The sequence below is a fragment of the Lissotriton helveticus genome, chromosome 1_1, assembly GCF_964261635.1.
Source record: "Lissotriton helveticus chromosome 1_1, aLisHel1.1, whole genome shotgun sequence".
NCBI lineage: Eukaryota > Metazoa > Chordata > Amphibia > Caudata > Salamandridae > Lissotriton > Lissotriton helveticus.
This window is the reverse complement of record NC_136057.1, coordinates 133487247-133506769: the sequence shown is the minus strand read 5'-3', so window position 1 is coordinate 133506769 and position 19523 is coordinate 133487247. Positions and strand designations below refer to the sequence as shown.

At 45.0% G+C, this 19523-nt stretch overlaps 1 protein-coding gene across 2 annotated transcripts in view; it reads left to right on the top strand.

The window, feature by feature from the left end:
- LOC144770541 (glycerol kinase 3-like) overlaps window positions 1-19260 on the top strand; it is a 175320-nt gene extending 156060 nt beyond the window's left edge. For both annotated transcript variants that reach the window (XM_078655264.1, XM_078655184.1), the window contains 2 exons: window positions 7922-8096; window positions 16116-19260. In XM_078655264.1, coding sequence (XP_078511390.1) covers window positions 16679-18352 — 1674 coding nt within the window. In that variant the 5' untranslated portion in view covers window positions 7922-8096; window positions 16116-16678 and the 3' untranslated portion in view covers window positions 18353-19260. The remainder of the gene's footprint in view (window positions 1-7921; window positions 8097-16115) is intronic.
- Window positions 19261-19523: the final 263 nt, after the last annotated feature.

Below are 19523 nucleotides of genomic sequence, written 5' to 3'. Positions count from 1 at the left end.
TGTACTCGGTATAGTATTTCAACCAGTCTGAGTCTCTCCGCCGTGGGCAAACTGAGGAGACAGTCAGCCTCCGGTCCCTCAATGACGTGGATATATGCCTGTACTGCTGTGGATTCATGTTTGAGCGTCGTTGCAAACTTGCCCAGACAGGGAAGTGGTTTTTTCACCATCCAGGTGAACACCCTGACGTGTGCGGGACTCAACGCGGGCTGCGGTCTCATCTTGTTGTATTCAGTCACGGGCATGTAGTTTAATGATGCCCCACTGTCAAGTACAAATTTGGTGGCATGAGTCCCCACTTCAATATCCAGCGGAGGATACTTTTTTAGTTGATCCGGGTCAGCCACCATGCATACATATTCATCCGTGTACGTCGTCTCTCGAGAATTCGATCTCGAAGCTCTTGACGGTGACCTTCTGGTCCATTGAGATCTGTGAGATTCTCTGCTGGAATGTGACGAGCCGGAAGACGACAGCGCCCTGTCTTGCACAGCCTTTGCGTGGTGTCGCCTTTCGTCCGTTCGAGATCTGGTTTTCTCACTCTTTCTCTCCATGCTGTACACTCCACACATGGCTTTGAAATGGTTCATGCGCCCACATTTCCGGCACTGTTGGCCCATTGCTGGACAGGTGTCTGTGTGCGGGAACTCGTATCCACATCGATAACATTTCCTTGGACGTTCTGGCTTCTTGGTGTAACTCGATCTCTTTTCTCTCCTTCCTGATTCGTGGCGTCGATGACTCCGACGTGTGTGTCTAGATGCTGGACGAGACCTTCTCTGATGGTCGCTTGATCTTCTCTGAGGGCCAGAGCTTTGAGTCCAGTATGCTTGCTCTTTTTTTCTCACCCCGCCCTGTCTCCATGGTTTTTGCGTGCTCTTCTGCCTGGTCAAATACTCTCGTCATCTCCTCAATCTCGTCGAGATCATGGCTCTTTCTCAGCAGTCGCCTGCGGAGGGTCTCTGAATGACAGCCGTCAATGACTCTCAGTCGTATGGCATCCTCCGTTGAAAAGGAGTCAAAATTGCAATACTGCGACAGTCGACGCAGTCGTGAGATGAAGGTGCTCATCATTTCATCTTTGTCTTGACGTGCCTGATGAAACACGTACCTCTCGTAGTCCACATTTCTTTTGTGCACAAGCTTCCTGTTGAGTGCATCACGTACTTTATCATAAGTCCCTTTATCATCCATCGGTAATTCTTTGATTACCTTCCCTATCTCTTTGCCGACAAGATTGCGGAGTGGGATTAGTTTGTCTCTGTCTCCTGTGACTTTCGACCCTTCTAGGTAATCTTCAAAATCCTCCAGCCACTCCTGCCACCGAGGCCCCATGCTTCCGCCCGCCACCAGGGTCAATGGTTCCGGGGGGCGTAGATGTGAGACGATGGGCGCGACAGGGGCAGCCGCAGCCGCTGCTGCACCACCTCCGTTTCGGGTGGGTGAATTCGACATGGCTGGGCTGAAATGTTAACGGCACACTTGTGTTCTGAAGAGCGCTCACTTTTGCACTGCTCACTGCTTGTTTCTGCATTTGTCACTTTTGTCCTTGCACTCACCAGTGCTTGTTTTGCATCTATCAGTGCTTGTTTGCTTTTTCAATGCTTGTTCTTGCCTTTTCAATGCTTGTTTTTGCCTTTTCAATGCTTGTTTTTTTTGCCTCACGCTGGGGATGCCTGACTGCAAAATGGCCGCCCATGTACTTCATAGGGGTGTCCTTCCCAACCGCCTGACTCTAAGATGGCCACCGCACAGGAGTTCTCATCACCCACGAGGTTTCATTCATTTTCTGGATCACTCGGTCTCACTGGACACTCACCGAGTATCTCTCCTCCGGACAGCAGGACGTGCACAGCCCCAGCTCCAACTTCCAGGCCACTTTCACCCTCAGGTAGGCCAGGGACGAGCTCCGGCTTCTTCTTTCCGCCGCGTGCCGTTTCTCACGCATTGGGGGTGAGACCCGATGGCGGCAAAATCAGCGCTTTCCTTCTGGCGCCCACGCAGGCTTCGCTCACTTCACCGTGTGCTCCCCACTCTTGCAGGGCACTTCAGGAGGGCTGGGGTGGGCTCCCAGTTCCTTCTTTATTTCTTTTATTTATTTTTGGCGCGAAGGACCGCGTCTGACACCGGAGAGGCAGCGCTTCTATTACGCTGCTCCGGAGGGGCTCTACACGATCTCCTGGTCGTGGAGCGAATCATCCACCGCTGGCCTTGACTGTAGGCGGCGGCGGCTTCGGGGCACAGACGGCGCGACAGCGACCACGTCTCGCTGGTGCCCGGGACAGGGCAGTTCTCGCTCTTGCTTTTCAGCAGGAATGGCAGGTCACCTGGATCCCACCCTCGTCGCCAGTTGTCATGTCGTGACAGCAATAACGACAGACAATTATATATATTTGGAAGAGCTTTATTATCTGCTTCTTCTCAGGTCCCTGTCCCTACTCTATCTGCCCTTTCCTGTTATCGCTCCTCCTCTTCCCCCAACCCCGAAGCTCCTCCCATCCCAACTACTAGACTGTGCACAACATCACAAGCACCTGCCATGGGGTGCGAGATGCCGTTACTGGGGGAACGACAAAGAGGGAAAGTATGTGACATCATTTATATTTGCATTTCATGCACCGAGTTAAAAGCAATTTTTTTAAACTTCGGTTTGTTTTCCAGCTGTACTGTATGTGGTTCAATCTATTCTTCAAAAAAAGGCACATTTGAATGCTTGTTTTCACGTCTAGTTTAGATCTGGTGGGACAAAAGCTGAATGAATGGCTGAGGAAATTGGAAAATGGTTATTTACTGATTGAGAATACAACTAAAATATGATGTTTTAACCCAACTGCCCAAGACAAAGTAAAGATGATTGAACTATTACAAAAATCAAAATACTTCAATGGTGTGTAATGCATGGTACAGTGGGAGCAGAGCCCCAATACTCTCTTTCGCCCTGGTTATGAAACAGATTTTTTCTCAGAAGTTCTGCTGCAGCGCCCTTAATCGACCCTAAAAAGACATCTCTGTTCCTACCATAAATCTCGTAAGAAAAACATTTGGAAATGGTAAATAACTGGGACCACTCTATCAATGAGTTACAGGCCAAGGAAAAGTAAAAGACTTTTATCATAGAATCTCATTACTAAGCGGTTTAGAGTAATCGGTAAATGTCATAAACACCAGAAGTGGCCAGTATCTCTGAAGAGTGGTGGGGCAAAGGGTGGGGTAGAGGCAGGTGGGATGACATAAATAAACCCCCCCCCCCCAAAAATGTACCTACCGCATCACAAGATCACCACATCGCGCGCTTTTAGGCTCCACTGGCCAATCCTGACACTGCTCTCATGCTGGTGGAACCAGCATGAAAACAGCGTCAGGATTGGTCTGGGCCCTGTGAATTTGTGCTCTTAATTAGACTGAGAGCCTGTGCCTGCTTTCTCTAGCCCGGCAACGCAGCTTGGGTTAGAGACGGGTTCAGTGCGCATGACGGTTTGACCGGCCTGAGACGGCCGGCCAAACCATCATGCGCACTGATCCCAGCGTGAAACACTTCCTCATGTGCCTGCCCCCCACTTGGCCCACCAGGCCGCCACTAAAACTCGGCTGCTAGAAAAAAAATAAAACGATAATAAACCCAGTTTACTATCGTTTTATTTTTCATGTTTAATCCTGCTGGCGTAGGGGGGGGGGGGGAGTCGACGCCCCTTCGCCATAGTGCAGGAGCAGCTACTGATAAAAATATAAATGCAAAGTATATAGTCAGAAATCATAATCATTTCAAATTCATCAATACATTGAAAGTCATCGAAGAATGACTAAGGAACATCGACTAGAGTCCCAAATGGCTAAAGGGAAATCCCTGTCAGGTTCAGAAGGAACACTGACATCTTGTCTAGCAGCAAAGGACATCTCTTAACAAACGGACAGAGGGGTCTATTTACTAAGAATAAACACTGTGCTTGCGTCACCAAAGTAACTCAAAATGATGCAAAATCTTTTTTCACCTATTTACTTTCCAGCATAAAACCTGTTATAGGCTGGAAAATCACTTGAAAGTAATGCCAAGCAGCACTATGTGCTGATCTTTCACATTATATACTGGCACATGCACCAATGTAGGCTTTTGTGATTCCTTAATTGCGATTATTAAGGAATCGCAATTAAGGAATCGCAAAAGCCTATGCATTTAGGAATCGCTATACAAATAGCGATTCCGAAATATTCCTTAATTGTGACTCGCAAATTGCGAGTCGCAATTAAGGAATGCCTTCCTATTCATTCCTATGGGCCTCTAGGCCCATGGGAATGAATGGGAGAGTGCATGCGCAATTTGCGAGTACCAGGAGGTACTCTCAAATTGCTCATGCAATTTAAAGGGTGTCAAAATGACACCCTGTTGCACCCCTGAAATTGATCTGTGCACAAATGCTGTGCACACACATGTCCAAAGGACATGTGCGTGTGTAACCTACAACTAAAGTGCATTTTTCAAAGTTTTTGCAAATTACCATGAATTTTTGCGAATCGCTCCGTTTGCGCTCACAAAAATGGTTGATGCATGTACCTGTTCGTGCCAAAGGGGCGTACCATGGTTGGTGCATAGGCGTTCCCATGCAGCCACCCAAGGTTTCTGATGCTGAGCCCTATTTACTTAAAATAGTAGACATAGAGTAGCATCAGAAAATAGCACCCATTTCAGATAGGCGCTATGAAAGAGAAAATGCTTTCCCTGTTAATATACCACGCAACTCCGGCTTCAAAATTATACAATTTTATATCTTGCATCACGCATACCTATCGCCAGATAAGATCAACAAATACTTCTTGATCACTACTGCTGGGTGTCCCAGATGCTCCCTGGTTGGAGCGGACCTCTTACACATGCCCTGGGCGTGCCCCACTATCCAAACATACTGGAACACGGTAACGACCCTACTGACACTGAGCGCTGGCGACGACCTGCCGCACACATGGGAGGCCTGCATCCTGGGGTTATACAAGAGGACTAAACTGAACAAGGTGCCAGCTAGGTTCTGGGACTTGGGACTCATCACGGCCAAGCGCCTGCCTACCAAGCACTGGAAAAAGAGCGAACCCCCACATGCTAAATACTGGTACGCTTCCTTTGTTAATTGGGCGAGAGCAGAAAGCGCCACATTACACCGGGAGGAGACGGCGGGCCTGAGGAAGTTCCCCATTGCGCAACTCTGGGATGATACCCTGAAATCTTTCCAACAGTCGAGTTTGGACCAGGGAATCACCTAGCTGTGGCCCTTTCTGAGCCGGCCCTGACTGACGGACGTGATGGAAAGCCCCATGCCCACTTTGATACCACCTCTCTTTAGATGACGTGCTAGAAGCAACATATGCCTATGTAGAGAGGCAATGTTGCGGAGCCACGGTGCAGAAACCGCCCAAAACCCACATGCTCCCAGCGCCGGCGCCCTGGTGCCTGCCAGACATCGCTGGGCCACTCTTCCCCTCCCCCCTCCCTTGGACGGAACCCACGCCCCACAGGGCACCTATCGCCCATTACCTTACTCACCGACTCGGACACTTACCTCCACGGCCACACATTGACTCTCTTCATGACACACCAGACCTTTCACCTCATCCTATTCTCCTCATACCATTAATTTTATTTTTGATCTCCCCCCTCATCATTTCATAATGTTGGAGAAGTTTTTTCTTCTCCCTGTTTTGTCCCATTTCGTATCTCCCCTAATGGTTTCGATAAGACGTCATGGTAGTTTACCCTTCGACACGTCTGTTTTAAAGCTGTATATATTGCATTGGTTGACGATAACCATCTGGCACTCAGTACCCCTGAGACCACAATACATTGGGTGACACACCACACACTGACTGTCGGGAGGGACACGGGGAAGGCGCATAACTGCTAGAACATGCCGCCTCCCACCAAATCTCATCTCTCAAAACCCCAGACCATATTGGTATCGGTACAGAGCGACATCACACTCATTGCGGCCCCAATCACTAACCATATTGTTCCGCCTATTCTACTGAACGGATTGTGATGCATAATGATTATTTAGTTATGTGCTATCATCATACTATATTGTTGCTATGTTACCATGTAAAATAAGTGTGTTATTTTCTTTTGCTCACCGCATACTTATGTACTGATTATAAATGCCGAAAAACCAATAAAATATATCCAAACAAAAAATGGAAGAAAAAATGCTTTTATTTCCCCTTTATTTTCTGACTTTGCATGTGTGCTGCACTGTACAGCAACATACAAAGTGGGAAAAGGTTTAAAGTTATTCTAAACCCAGTATTTTGTACTGGAAGGATATCCTGTGCTAGACTAAGAGAGACACCCTAGCACTGTGGTGCAAAGGTGTGACTGGGGCGCACATCCACACATTTCTGTGCTGGTGTTAGGGAGAGGGGAGGAGAGTGCCTTATTTCTGTAAATATGGCGCTCGTCTGCTCTCTTTCCTCAAGCAGCACAGCATTGGCAGCTGCTGCACTGCGCGAGAAACTAGTAAATCTGGCCCAGAACCCCAGAAGCAAAACGTAAAGAGTCACTACAATCCCTCAAATCCAAGGGTTCTTAGACACATTCGCACATGGCTAATGAGAAGAACATTCAGCATGGCATGATCACAAATAGCACAACATTAACCAATTAGAAATAAACACGTCATAAAATGAAGTGAAATACCTCTGACCCCTCTACGAGCTCCTACTACGCATTATGTTTCATTCACTAAACAATGAGCTTTTCAGCAGGCAGCGCCAGGAAGCTTCAGGGAGCTACAGCTGGAAGAGCCCCACCATCAGAATGAGTTACATCACAATACACCGAGGAACTTTTCCTCCAAGGCACAGCAGCTCTAGGAAAGTTGCCAATTGTGTGGCAGTGTCCTGGGTGCTCTGCAAAGTCTGAGGAAACCAGGAGGAGGGAAGGCCATGGGGGGGAGGGGGCACGATTGAGGGGGGAAGGCGCTGTATTCACAGTACATCAGAAACAACACCCATTTGACTAAAGTGGTGCCTAAATAGGAAAATGTGGCACAACTAAAACACATTAATAAACACACTTCTATATAAGTTAGAAATATTGTTTCAGTCACACCAATATTAATTAATCAATTACTACTAGAATTCATCTAAAAAAATCCTTTGTAGCCAAAATAATTTTGTCATCCAAAATTGCACATAAAAACACTTCTACAGCATGTAAAGGGGTAAATGAAATATTGTGTGTGGCATTTTCTTCTGACTCCTAGATAATGTTCCAATCTACCTAGGCAGCACCGGTGGGGTGAACAAAGCCACTCCGAAGAGTGACGGCATCATTGGAGTAGTAGCCACCACTGGTATTTGGACAAAATATCAAATTATAAATATAAAGATACACAAATGTTGAGTTTTTAATATTGTGACACTTAAATATCGCGATGCAGAAATATTGTTGACAAGAATATTGATTCTTAGGTAAGAAATGTTGTTTTCAAGAATATCTGTGTTTTTAATATCAATTTCAATAATATCGATGCATGCGGTCTTGTAAATGGATGTATGAATGAATCATAACAGGTACAGAAGTGAGTTGACCTGTGGTTCCAAAGGGGAAAGTTAGTGACTTTACAATCCAAAACTAGACAGTGTCAGGAGATACTGCAAATCAATTCTCGTTGGTTGCACCACTGTAGTCATGGACTACTGATGCGCCATAGCTACAGTTTCATGGCTTTTGAAGTACCACACCTTGTGGCCACTGTTGGCTTTAATACCGTGTTATTCTTTTTGACCCATTGGTCAAGTCAAGTGAAAAATCCACTTTAGCAAACAGTACTTGGACTTTGCATTCGGTTGCCTGCTTTGGTTTTGTCCCTCTCTAGTGAGGTTCCTCTGTGTTTTCATTTATCTAAAGTCTAAACTTGTGTTTTCTTATTTCTTTTAGTCTCATGAATTTGGAAGAGCAAGTGGTGCAAACCTGGAACAGGTTTTGACCTGAAAGAGTCGTAACCAGAGATTGTGAAAATAAAAACCCACACGAGCCAAGGGACGCAGAGCGGCTATCAGGATCCGGAGACAAGGACAAGAGCTCTCATGCCCCTGACACATAATTCTGAAGGGTAAGTATCAACAGAGAGCACCTCAACTTGGACTGTTTCCTCAAACAGACTTGATGTGGTGCAAGCTGATGAATTGACTCTTTATACCTAACTGGCCCCACCTGACCCAACCTGACCCAACCTGACCCAACCTGACCCCACCTGACCCCACCTGACCCCACCTGATCCCACCTGACCCCACCTGACCCCACCTGACCCCACCTGACCCCACCTGGCCCCACCTGACCCCACCTGGCCCCACCTGGCCCCACCTGACCCCACCTGACCCCACCTGACCCCACCTGACCCCACCTGGCCCCACCTGGCCCCACCTGGCCCCACCTGGCCCCACCTGACCCCACCTGACCCCACCTGGCCCCACCTGGCCCCACCTGGCCCCACCTGGCCCCACCTGACCCCACCTGACCCCACCTGCCCCACCTGACCCCACCTGACCCCACCTGGCCCCACCTGCCCACCTGGCCCCACCTGCCCACCTGCCCACCTGGCCCCACCTGGCCCCACCTGACCCCACCTGCCCCCACCTGGCTCAGTGCCACAAGAGCAGGTCAACCTTCACATGTCCCCTTCACTGCACTTTCCTTGATTTAGTGACCCAACAGGTCCCCCATGGTGGGCCGTGCCAGCGCTGCACGCCCTACTCGTCCAGTCAGTACATAAAGTGTACAGTACATGACACCGCTTTCTTTTAACCCTAACACTGCACACAGTGGACTCACCGCTTGTACTGCTGTTGCTATCCTCAGTGGGAGCTTTGCTAGCTAGGCCCGTGTTTGTGAGGTGCGACCCTTCACGCCTCATTTTTGAGTGCATCTCGCTAGCCGTTGCATGATTGGAGGGCCTCTCTGGCCACCATGATACTGTTATGTATACATATATACGTACGTACATACATACATACATACATACATACACACATAGATACATACATACATAGATACACACATAGATACATACATAGATACATATATACATACATAGATACATAAATACATACATAGATACATATATATTCATACATAGATACAAACATAGATACATAAATACATACATATATATTCATACATAGATACATACATAGATACATACATAGATACATACATAGATACATACACAGATACATACACAGATACATACACAGATACATACACAGATACATACATAGATATGTACATACATAGATACATACATAGATTCGTACATACATACATACATAGATACATACATTCACATATACATACATAGATTAATACATACATAGATAGATAGATACATACATAGGTACACACATCCTACCTCTGCCTTCACACACTCAAGTTTTACTACTCCCATGTGACCCTTCTTTCTCGTCTTGCTTAAACTCCTTCCCAATCCCTTTTGCTCTCTGAATAAGGTCACTACAGCAGTTCATTAGCGGCAGAGGTGGGTGAAATGTGTCAAAGCAGTCACAAATGCAAACAAGCATTGGCATAGCCAATAGGTCTCGCTTGTGGGACCTTATAAGTATTTAGTTTTGCAGCACGAGCAACACGAGTGGTGGGGGAAAAGCACGAGGGAGACAGCAACACAGGAAGAAGTACACGAAGGAGACAGCAACACATGGCAGAGAAGATGAGCGGCGCACGGAGACAAAGTGAAATAATGCGTCACCAACACGTTAACGGCGCCCTTGTGGGAAATCGGCACCAAAGAAGAAATCAGGGGAAGCAAAATATTTCAAGCGCCAAATGATTTTAATGATCTATAGTGATAAAGTGGTAAACAAGGGAGAGAGCAACACGAGTGGTGGGGGAAAAGCACGAGGGAGACAGCAACACAGGAAGAAGTACACGAAGGAGACAGCAACACATGGCAGAGAAGATGAGCGGCACACGGAGACAAAGTGAAATAATGCGTCACCAACACGTACCTGATAATGCAGAGCGGCCGGGAAACTGAAAGTACGGCCAGCCGGCCAGCCATGATTAATTAGTTAGGGGAGGAGAAGCCGCAGAGCGCACGCTGGGCGAAGCCCTTTGATGTGCTGTGCGGCCGTGAATGCGCGCGCTTGTTTGATCACGTGATTCACGTGAACTTAATGAAAACCGCAGCGCAAGAAGCCCTTAGTTTGATGAGGATTTCGAGCACTTGAATTCTCGCTCCGCTCGATGCGCTTGCGCGCATCGATAGGTCGCGAGACCTAAAAACTAAGATGGTGTTAAAGAAACAGAAGCACCTCCCCCATTGCACCTCCAACCTGCACCCCGAGGGACAGGCCCTTTGACAACATCTCAAAGAGACAGTATGGAACCACTGTACAGGCAGAGCCCCTGTGACATGGAATCCTGTTGAGTTAAAAGCATCCTATGGGAGGAAGAAACTCCCGGACACTGAAACAGCACAGACAGCAGCTTTACCCCCCAAAAGGTTTCTAGGAAGGCTTACATACAAACACCTGGAAACTGTGGTGTTAATGAAATGGGTGTTTCTGGAAAGGAAGGTATGTTGAGGCATTCTCTTGCCAGTCAAACTCCACTAGTTAGATAATCCCCACAGATCAGGATAGTGGGGTACAGGATTTAAAAGCCTCAGAACGTCCTGGCACCCCTTCATGTCTGCCTCTCAGTCATTCATCCAACAACCTCACACCTGCCTTGGAGTGAAGAGTGAATGAAGCATTCTGTGCCTGAAGCTGTGTGGGTGCAAGAGGAACGACGACAAGAAGAGGGAAGTATCCAGATTAAACTCAGGATTATCTTTCTACTGCAGCTAAACCAAGGATTCTTTGGCAAGCTAGATGGATGTCTTTTTAATGAACTCAGCAGTAGTCTGCAGAACATTCAGACTGTGGCAGCCAAAACCATTCTCAACCTCCCGCGCCACACTCACATCACACCTCACCTGAAGGCGCTCCGCTGGCTCCCAATGCACACCCGAGCACAATTCAAGCTCCTCGCCCATGCTTCCAAGGCGCTACATGACACTGGCCCGGCAGACCTAAAAAATCACATCTGCTTTCACAAACCTTCCAGACTCCTCCGCTCGTCCGGGCTCTGACTTGAACCCACCCCACGCATACAGAAAACCAGATCCGGCAGCCAAGCCGTCTCCTACATCGCTCCTAAAGCATGGAACGGACCACCGCTACACATCAGAGCCTCCCCCTCACTTCCTGAATCCTGCAAGAAGCTGAAGACCTGGCTTTTCGAATAGTCCCACTGGGTCTTAGGTTTGGCTAGACTCACACCTGCTCAGCACCAGGACACCCTCCCCGGTGACAGTGCGCTCAACACATCTGCATAACATAACATTACATAAAATAACATAATATAACAACATAACAATTATCTGAGCCAACAGTTGCATCGATTCAGGTCCACAGCCAGGCTTCGGTCTGGATATCTCTCCGGCACAGACATCAAGACAAAAGAATTCCCTGGCAGCACCAACGAAGAACCTCCTCTCCGAAGGGGTTTGCGTACCAGAAAACAAGAGGAATAACAACTGGGACCAGATTGGGTGATACTCAGAAGACTGATAGAGGCAGAGAGAATCATCACCGAGGAGGTGATCACCAGATCTAATGACAAAACATCAAAAGATGAAGACAGCAGGACTGACGGACGGAGGGGGGGAAGTAGAGCTGCTGATCACCGGACACATCTGAAAAATCTAGTGGAATCAAAGTGCCCAGAGATGCAGAATCCATCAATTAGCCACATCAAACCACTGCTAGCCCTGGAACCAGCGCAGGGGTATTCGCAAACATCTCGCCCTCCAAGGCCTTGCTCTCTAACCCAAAGGAGGAGGCGCTGGAGGTATAAATGACAATCTCAGAAACAACACATTTACAAACATAGAAAAATCTAAGATCTACTGAAGTGTAGAGATAAGGAGTATAAGCCACTCTAACACAGAGCTTTGATCCAGGGATGATCATGTTCAAAGGGATTTCTTGCTAACAGCTGCACTGGAAGCAGGATCATTGTGGGTTAATTATTATTGATGAAAAATATGGCCATGAGAAGTGAAAAGGTCAGAGATAAAGTTATTGCTAAATGATCCATTCTCACATCCTTTCCATTCAAGAAGATAAGCCACAGCCATAATCATTAAACAGAACAAGCATTGGTAAAGACAATGGGTCTTGTTATTGGTACCATGGGCGGGCCGATTTGCATTGCTAATGTTTTTTAATGATAACAAGCACCAAAACAAAAAACATGCCCGCTAAGGGCCCGATTCACAAAGGTAAGCTTAGACCTAAGGTCTAAGTTTAGATCTAAAGTCTAAACTTAGAGCCTGATTCACAAAGGTAAATTTGGACCTGAAGTCTGAAAGTTTAGACATGAAGTGTAAGTGTAGACCTGAGGTCTATGTTTAGACCTGAAGTCTAAGTTTAGACATGAAGTGTAAGTTTAGACCTGAGGTCTAAGTTTAGACATGAAGTGTAAGTTTAGACATGAAGTGTAAGTTCAGACCTGAGGTCTATGTTTAGACTTCAAGTGTAAGTGTAGACCTGAGGTCTATGTTTAGACCTGAAGTCTAAGTTTAGACATGAAGTGTAAGTTTAGACCTGAGGTCTAAGTTTAGACATGAAGTGTAAGTTTAGACATGAAGTGTAAGTTTAGACCTGAAACCTAAATTTAGGTTTGAAGTGTAAGTTTAGGCCTGAAGTCTAAGTTTAAACATGATGTGTAAGTTTAAACATGAAGTGTAAGTTTAGACCTGAATGATATCGTTTTGCCCTCATAGAGTGATATCGCTTTGCCCTTATAAAATGATATTGCATTGCTCTTATAGAATGATATTGCACATTACAGTGCAATATACACTTTTGATTCACCTCAGGAGCTCAGATTCACTAGCCGTTGGCTATCAGGTTTGAGCTTCAAGAGGGTGGTTGCTACCGCTATCACGCAGGGCCAAATGCTTTAACAGGGGCGGCTCCTCCATATTTTATAAATACCATTTTATGTTTGTGCTTCACGCACAGCGAGAAAGCAGAAGGGTTTGGTTGGGGGCGGGCGGGTGGTCCTGCTCTATGGCAGGGGATGAGTGGCTTGCCCACTCTGAGAGCGCTGATTGTTTGGTCGGCCCCAGGCCCCAGGTGTCCAGTCACATGCACTCTCCCTTTTCTTCTGTAGGCTGCATGAAGCCTACATGAAGAAAATGGCCTCCCCATAGACGCCTGTGAGGTCGGGGTCCCAACCAATCACAACTCTGCCATTGCAGCATTGTGAGTGGCTTAGGGGAGTGGAGGGAGGCTGCCTGCTTCCTGTGAGGAGCAGAGACGATGCGGGACCAGACCGGGCTGGTGAAGATACGTTAACTTTTTTATTATTTAATTTTAAAGTAAACCTCCCCCACGTGACCCCAGCCCCCCACCAGCAAATCATGCCAGCTTTAAATTCATCTTGTCGGTTAAATCTAGCCTCTTCATGACACACTGCAATAGTACCCATATTGTAAAACTTCACCAGGCATTTGCTACACTGTTGCAGATCCATTTCTTCACTCGATTCCATGGTTGAAGTGCTTTTCCGTATTGGCCTTGTCAGAATTCCGCCTTGGTGTGCAGATGCAAGTGTCTTGTCTGAGGTACAATACAGGTTGAGAGAAGGGCTTTGAACAAGGTGAAAAATGCTTTAATCTGCATATGCTAATTAGCAAATATACTGCTGTGAAAGGAGGCCCCCTGTATCTATTGTTCATGGATTTAAGCTCTGCCTTCGATTGAGCGAACAGGTCAAAACATTGGGGCCTGCTCACTGCTATGAGTATGGACTTGCTAAAGTCAAGTTCCTTCATACTCTTCACAAAGTGGTTTCAGCTTCTGGGCAACTTGGAGAAGGGGTGAATGTACACAGTTGTTATCCCAGAATCGACGGGTAAGACACGGCTGTGTCAGGGCACCCATCCTGTACCTGCTGTACATGAACAACTTTTATGCCTTTCTAATTGCACCTGGACAAGACCTGCCAAAAGTAAAATGTACCTTTATACCGACTCTTGTGTACGCTGATGACGCGGTGTTAATGTCGTGGACTTCCAGCAGACTAAAATCCAAAGTGACAGATTTATAGAGTTCATGGAATATCTTGACCTTGAAACCTATCTAGAAAACAATAATTTATACGGCCAATTGCCAAAAAAAGTTGAAAATCACAAGTTTTAATATCAAGGGTAATAGGGCAGAGAGGGCTAGCCTTTTTTCAGACTTAGCCATAGTCAAACCTGTCTAGTAGGCAACAAACGTTTGTCCAATCCGTTACTACTCTTTTCAACTTTGTCCACAATATAGGTAATAAACCCATCAAGCCCTTACAGAAATGTATAAACTGAGGTGTCAACCCATATTAACTTACCTGGCAGGGTTGTTGGGTTGACTTGCTATAAGTAACATGCAAGGGGAAAAGAACCGCTCTGTAGAAGTCTATTGGGGTTACCGCAAGCACCCCCAGCTACTTCCTGCACGAGGAAGTGGGGCTGTGGTATGTAGAAGCTCTCATAAAACTGGCTCCAATGCCAATCTGGTTGTCTGTCTGGTCAAATCCTCAAACCGCTTCAAATCAAAAGATTACACAGGACTGACTTGCATGCGACTTTGGCCATACTATAAAGCATATTGCTAAGATCCTTGGAAGACTTGAGTTATTTACCAGCCCAAATATGATTACTAACGGGGAGATCACCTGGGTTAAAGAACTTTTTAGGGAGCACATGAACTCCATCAGAGAGGGTGCGAAATTCCAAAAATATTCCATATGGGATTATTGTATAATCGAGACTACAGGGGAAATGGACCCATATCTGACCGGGTTTTTAAACCCATGGGAAAGAACTACTTTAACAAGATCCCATTTAGGGACAATCCTCTGCCTCCTCGATTTTCCCTTGGAGCAATATATTTTAGCCTCTGCACTAGTTTTTCCATGCAATTAATCTTCTACTCAAACCTTGTTGCATCTTGTATTTAAAAAAAAAAACTTAATTAACCTTTTATGTGTCATTTTCTAATGCATATTCTTGAAGAATGTACATTTATTAAATGCAAACAAGCACATTATTTCTAACGAAGATTGAAGAACTCATGAGTATGCTGTGCAGTGGGTAGCTTTTTTAATTCTCTGCATATCGTAGATCATTGCTGTTTTAATGAGCATGGTTTTATTTTTATAATATTTAATGAACTGATGGCATTTTATTGATTTGTAAAGTGTAATGTTCCTTTGAGGAATATTTTCACTAATGAAATAAAGATTAAAGTATAACTTCCAATTCAATACTCCGGCCAGCATGCCATTCACTTAGGCCGCCTCATCAACCCTCAACCATAAATTTACAGTTTGGAGCCTTTAAAAACCTGGTGGAGCATTGGAATTGCCACACTAAGGGGCATATTACCAACAACTAGTGATAATTATCGCTAAGTTGGCTTATCGGGAATATTTCTATCGCCGCCCTTCACCTGTTTTTATCGCTGAGATACCTTGCTATTAGCAAGGTTTATCTCAGAAGCGATAAAACACAGGCGAAATGCGTGAATATCGCTGTCAATACAGCAATATTCAGGCATTACCGTGACAATGCTCTTAGCCATGTTATCCACCTCTCATTGGACAACATGGCTAAGAACTGGTCAGGGCAGGCGTTAGCTTTTGGATGTGTTGATCATAGGCGATAGCGATTACAGCGACTGTTTCCAGTCGCTGACATTTTGGCACGCCCACTTTGCATGTCATTAGCGATAATTATCGCTGACATGCAAAGCGGGCCCCAAAATGCCCACTCTCGCCTACAAGCTGTCGCTAACTGGTGTTAGCGACAGCTTGGTAATAGGGCGATAAAATTATCGCCGCTTTAGCGGGAAAAAGTCCAGCTAAAGCGGCGATAATGGCCCTTGGTAATATGCCCCTAAGTTTTTGACCACATGATCACTGTTAAAATACAGAAAATTCACCATTCACCCAGATGTAATTTTTTTTCTATGTATTATCTTAGATCTGGAATGGTAATATTCTATTTTTAAATCTCCAGGTGGTGGAAGCATGCACAAACGTGTAAGAAGGAAATTTGTCACCAGAATTAACACCATGAACATGCTGCCCTGGAACTAAGTGAAATAGTCTAGACCACATTGAAGAAGCTTCTTTGTGATGAAGAAGTAAAAACCACCTGCGATTGAAAAGTACCACTAATACATGTCTGAACCTCAGATGTAGAGGATCCGGAATACAAAACATGCACGAGTAATCTGGGAATAAAAGGTTCCTTGAGTGACACCAAAGTAACATAGGAACTGATGCCCAGATTCAAACTCTAAGACAGGTGTCTTCAGAGGAAAGAGACATCCTATTTTTTAAAAAAAACAGGATTCTGTATTGCATATTAAGACATCCTTGGTTATAAATTTAGTGTGATTGTGTGTTAAGGGGGAGCTGGTAAGAACAGGTGTGGTGTAAAGGTTGACACAACAGAAGATGGTGATTAGTGGGTAAGCAGTTCCACAAATCACACAATCACAGGGTGAGGGGACTGCAGTACAAACTACACTGAGACAACAAAGGGAAGGGTACACCAGGCAGGTGTGGATTTCATCCATGGCAGCTTCTAACAGAATCACCATCGGGCCACTGGTCGGGGCTATCGACCAGGGCACAAGCTCCACTCGATTCTTGGTCTTCAATGCAAAAACAGCCGAACTACTGAGCCATCACCAGGTGGAAATAAAGCAGAAATTTCCAAAAGAAGGGTGGGTTGAACAGGATGCAAAAGAAATTTTGCAATCTGTCTATGAATGTTTAGAAAAGACATGTGAGAAACTGGGTCAGCTGAGTATCGGCATCAGCAACATTAAAGCAATTGGTGTGAGCAATCAAAGGGAAACGACCGTCGTGTGGGATAAAACAACAGGAGAACCACTTTACAATGCAATTGTGTGGCTGGATCTGAGAACTCAGTCTACAGTTGAGAGGCTCCTGAAAAGAATACCAGGAAATGATAAAAACTTTTTCAAATGCAGGACTGGCCTTCCTCTCAGCACTTACTTCAGCGCAGTGAAGCTGCGGTGGCTCCTGGACAATGTAGAAGACATCCGAAAAGCTGTGGCTGAGGGTCGAGCAATGTTTGGCACTATAGACACATGGCTTATCTGGAGTATAACGGGTGGAAAAAACGGTGGTGTACACTGCACGGATGTGACCAATGCTAGTCGAACAATGCTGTTTAACATCCACACATTGGAATGGGATAGCGAACTTTGCAAGTTTTTTGATATTCCTAAGGATTTGCTTCCAGAAGTAAGGAGCTCCTCAGAGATCTATGGACACATGAAATCAGGAGAACTAACTGGCGTACCCATATCTGGTTGCTTGGGTGACCAGTCAGCAGCCTTAGTGGGACAAATGTGTTTCCGTGATGGGCAAGCCAAAAACACGTATGGAACTGGCTGTTTCTTGCTGTGTAATACTGGGCAAAAGTCTGTGTTGTCTGATCATGGTCTTCTCACAACGGTGGCCTACAAACTGGGTAGAGACAAACCTGCCTTCTACGCCCTTGAGGGATCTGTCGCCATTGCTGGTGCTGTTGTGCGTTGGTTGAGAGATAACCTTGGAATTGTAAAGTCAATCGAGGAAGTAGAAAGACTTGCTTCTGAAGGTGGAACCTCCTACGGCTGCTACTTTGTCCCAGCATTCTCTGGGTTGTATGCACCATATTGGGAGCCCAGTGCAAGAGGTATCATTTGTGGGCTCACTCAGTTCACGAATAGAAGTCACATAGCGTTTGCAGCATTGGAGGCAGTCTGCTTCCAGACGCGAGAGATCTTGGATGCAATGAACAAGGACTGTGGAATACCTCTAAGTCAGCTGAAAGTTGATGGTGGAATGACCAGCAACAAGATACTAATGCAGTTGCAGGCTGATATTCTGTGCATTCCAGTTGTTAAGCCGTCAATGCCAGAAACAACGGCACTGGGAGCTGCTATGGCTGCTGGGGCTGCAGAAGGCGTTGGAGTCTGGAGCCTTGATCCAGAGAATTTATCTGCTGTGACCTGTGAACGATTTGAACCACAGATCAACCCAGAAGAAAGTGAATTTCGCTATGCACGGTGGAAGAAAGCTGTGTTGAAGTCAATGGACTGGGAAATATCTGAGCCACCTTCTAATGGAAATGGTGGCAACAGTATGTTCTGCAGTTTGCCTTTGGGCTTTTATGTTGTGGGTAGTGTAATAATGTTAATTGGAGCAAAGTTTATCTCTGGTACTAACACATAGATTAGACTTGAATGATTCAAAATACACAGAATGTATGGGAAGCCATTTGTGTCAAAATTACTATTAAAAAACAGCAAATATGCCACTTAATATATTGTCCACAACAACATGAATAATATAACACACACCAGAATTAATATGTCTCAAAATAAATATAATACCTGACATAATCTATGTAACGTTGCACAGCAGATAGGATGCACAGCAGAATGAATATTCTAGATAGTGAAAGATATGAGTAAAACGTCTGCGGAATGGATAAAACATTATTATAATGCATAGCAAGCATACTGATATAAACATAGTCTATACAAAAAATAAGATAGTTGGCACTGAAATGAAATTGACGTCCACTAAAGAAGAATATGACATTCTCTGAAATGCCTGACACATGCCAAGAGGAATATGACACTATGAAAAGAATATGATTCACTGAAATTAATATAACCGTTATTGAAATGAATGTGACAGAAACTGAAATTAATATTTTATATTTTGTAATTAAAATAATACACATTGAAAAAATGACACCTAAAATAGCAATTACCCATTAAAATGAACATGACTCACCTTAAAATGAATATAGCGCACATGTGAATGAAAATGAGACAGGTTGAAAATATAAAAGGTATTTTAAAATGAATATGATGCACTTAAGTGAAAATGAAATTAGAGGAAATCAATATGACAAGTGTTAAAATGAACATGACATACATTGAAATGAATGACGTTAAATGAATGTAAGAGAATTGTAACATGTATATAATGAATATTACTGTTTTCAGCTGTGACATATATTGAAATGATGATGACATTGAAATGATGATGACACGCTTGACAATTAATATGATTTGTTAAACGTGATATTACATGTGCTAACATTAATATAAAACATGTTGAAAAGAAAATAGATCCTGCTCACATTAATATAATGCTCTTCACTTAATCACAGAAAATGTATCAACCTTGTCGTAAGTATGTGTAGTAAAACAAAATAATTCAATGTCTGTTGTATTACAAAATACAGCTTGAGGCATACAATAAAAATGCAGCGGGAGGAGCTTGTGGCACAAAGATGGAGACAGAGTGTCTATCTTATCAGAGGGATAGTGAGTATGGCTCTTTAGCACATGGACAGGCAGAGAGAAGCAAGGACCACATGGACAGACAG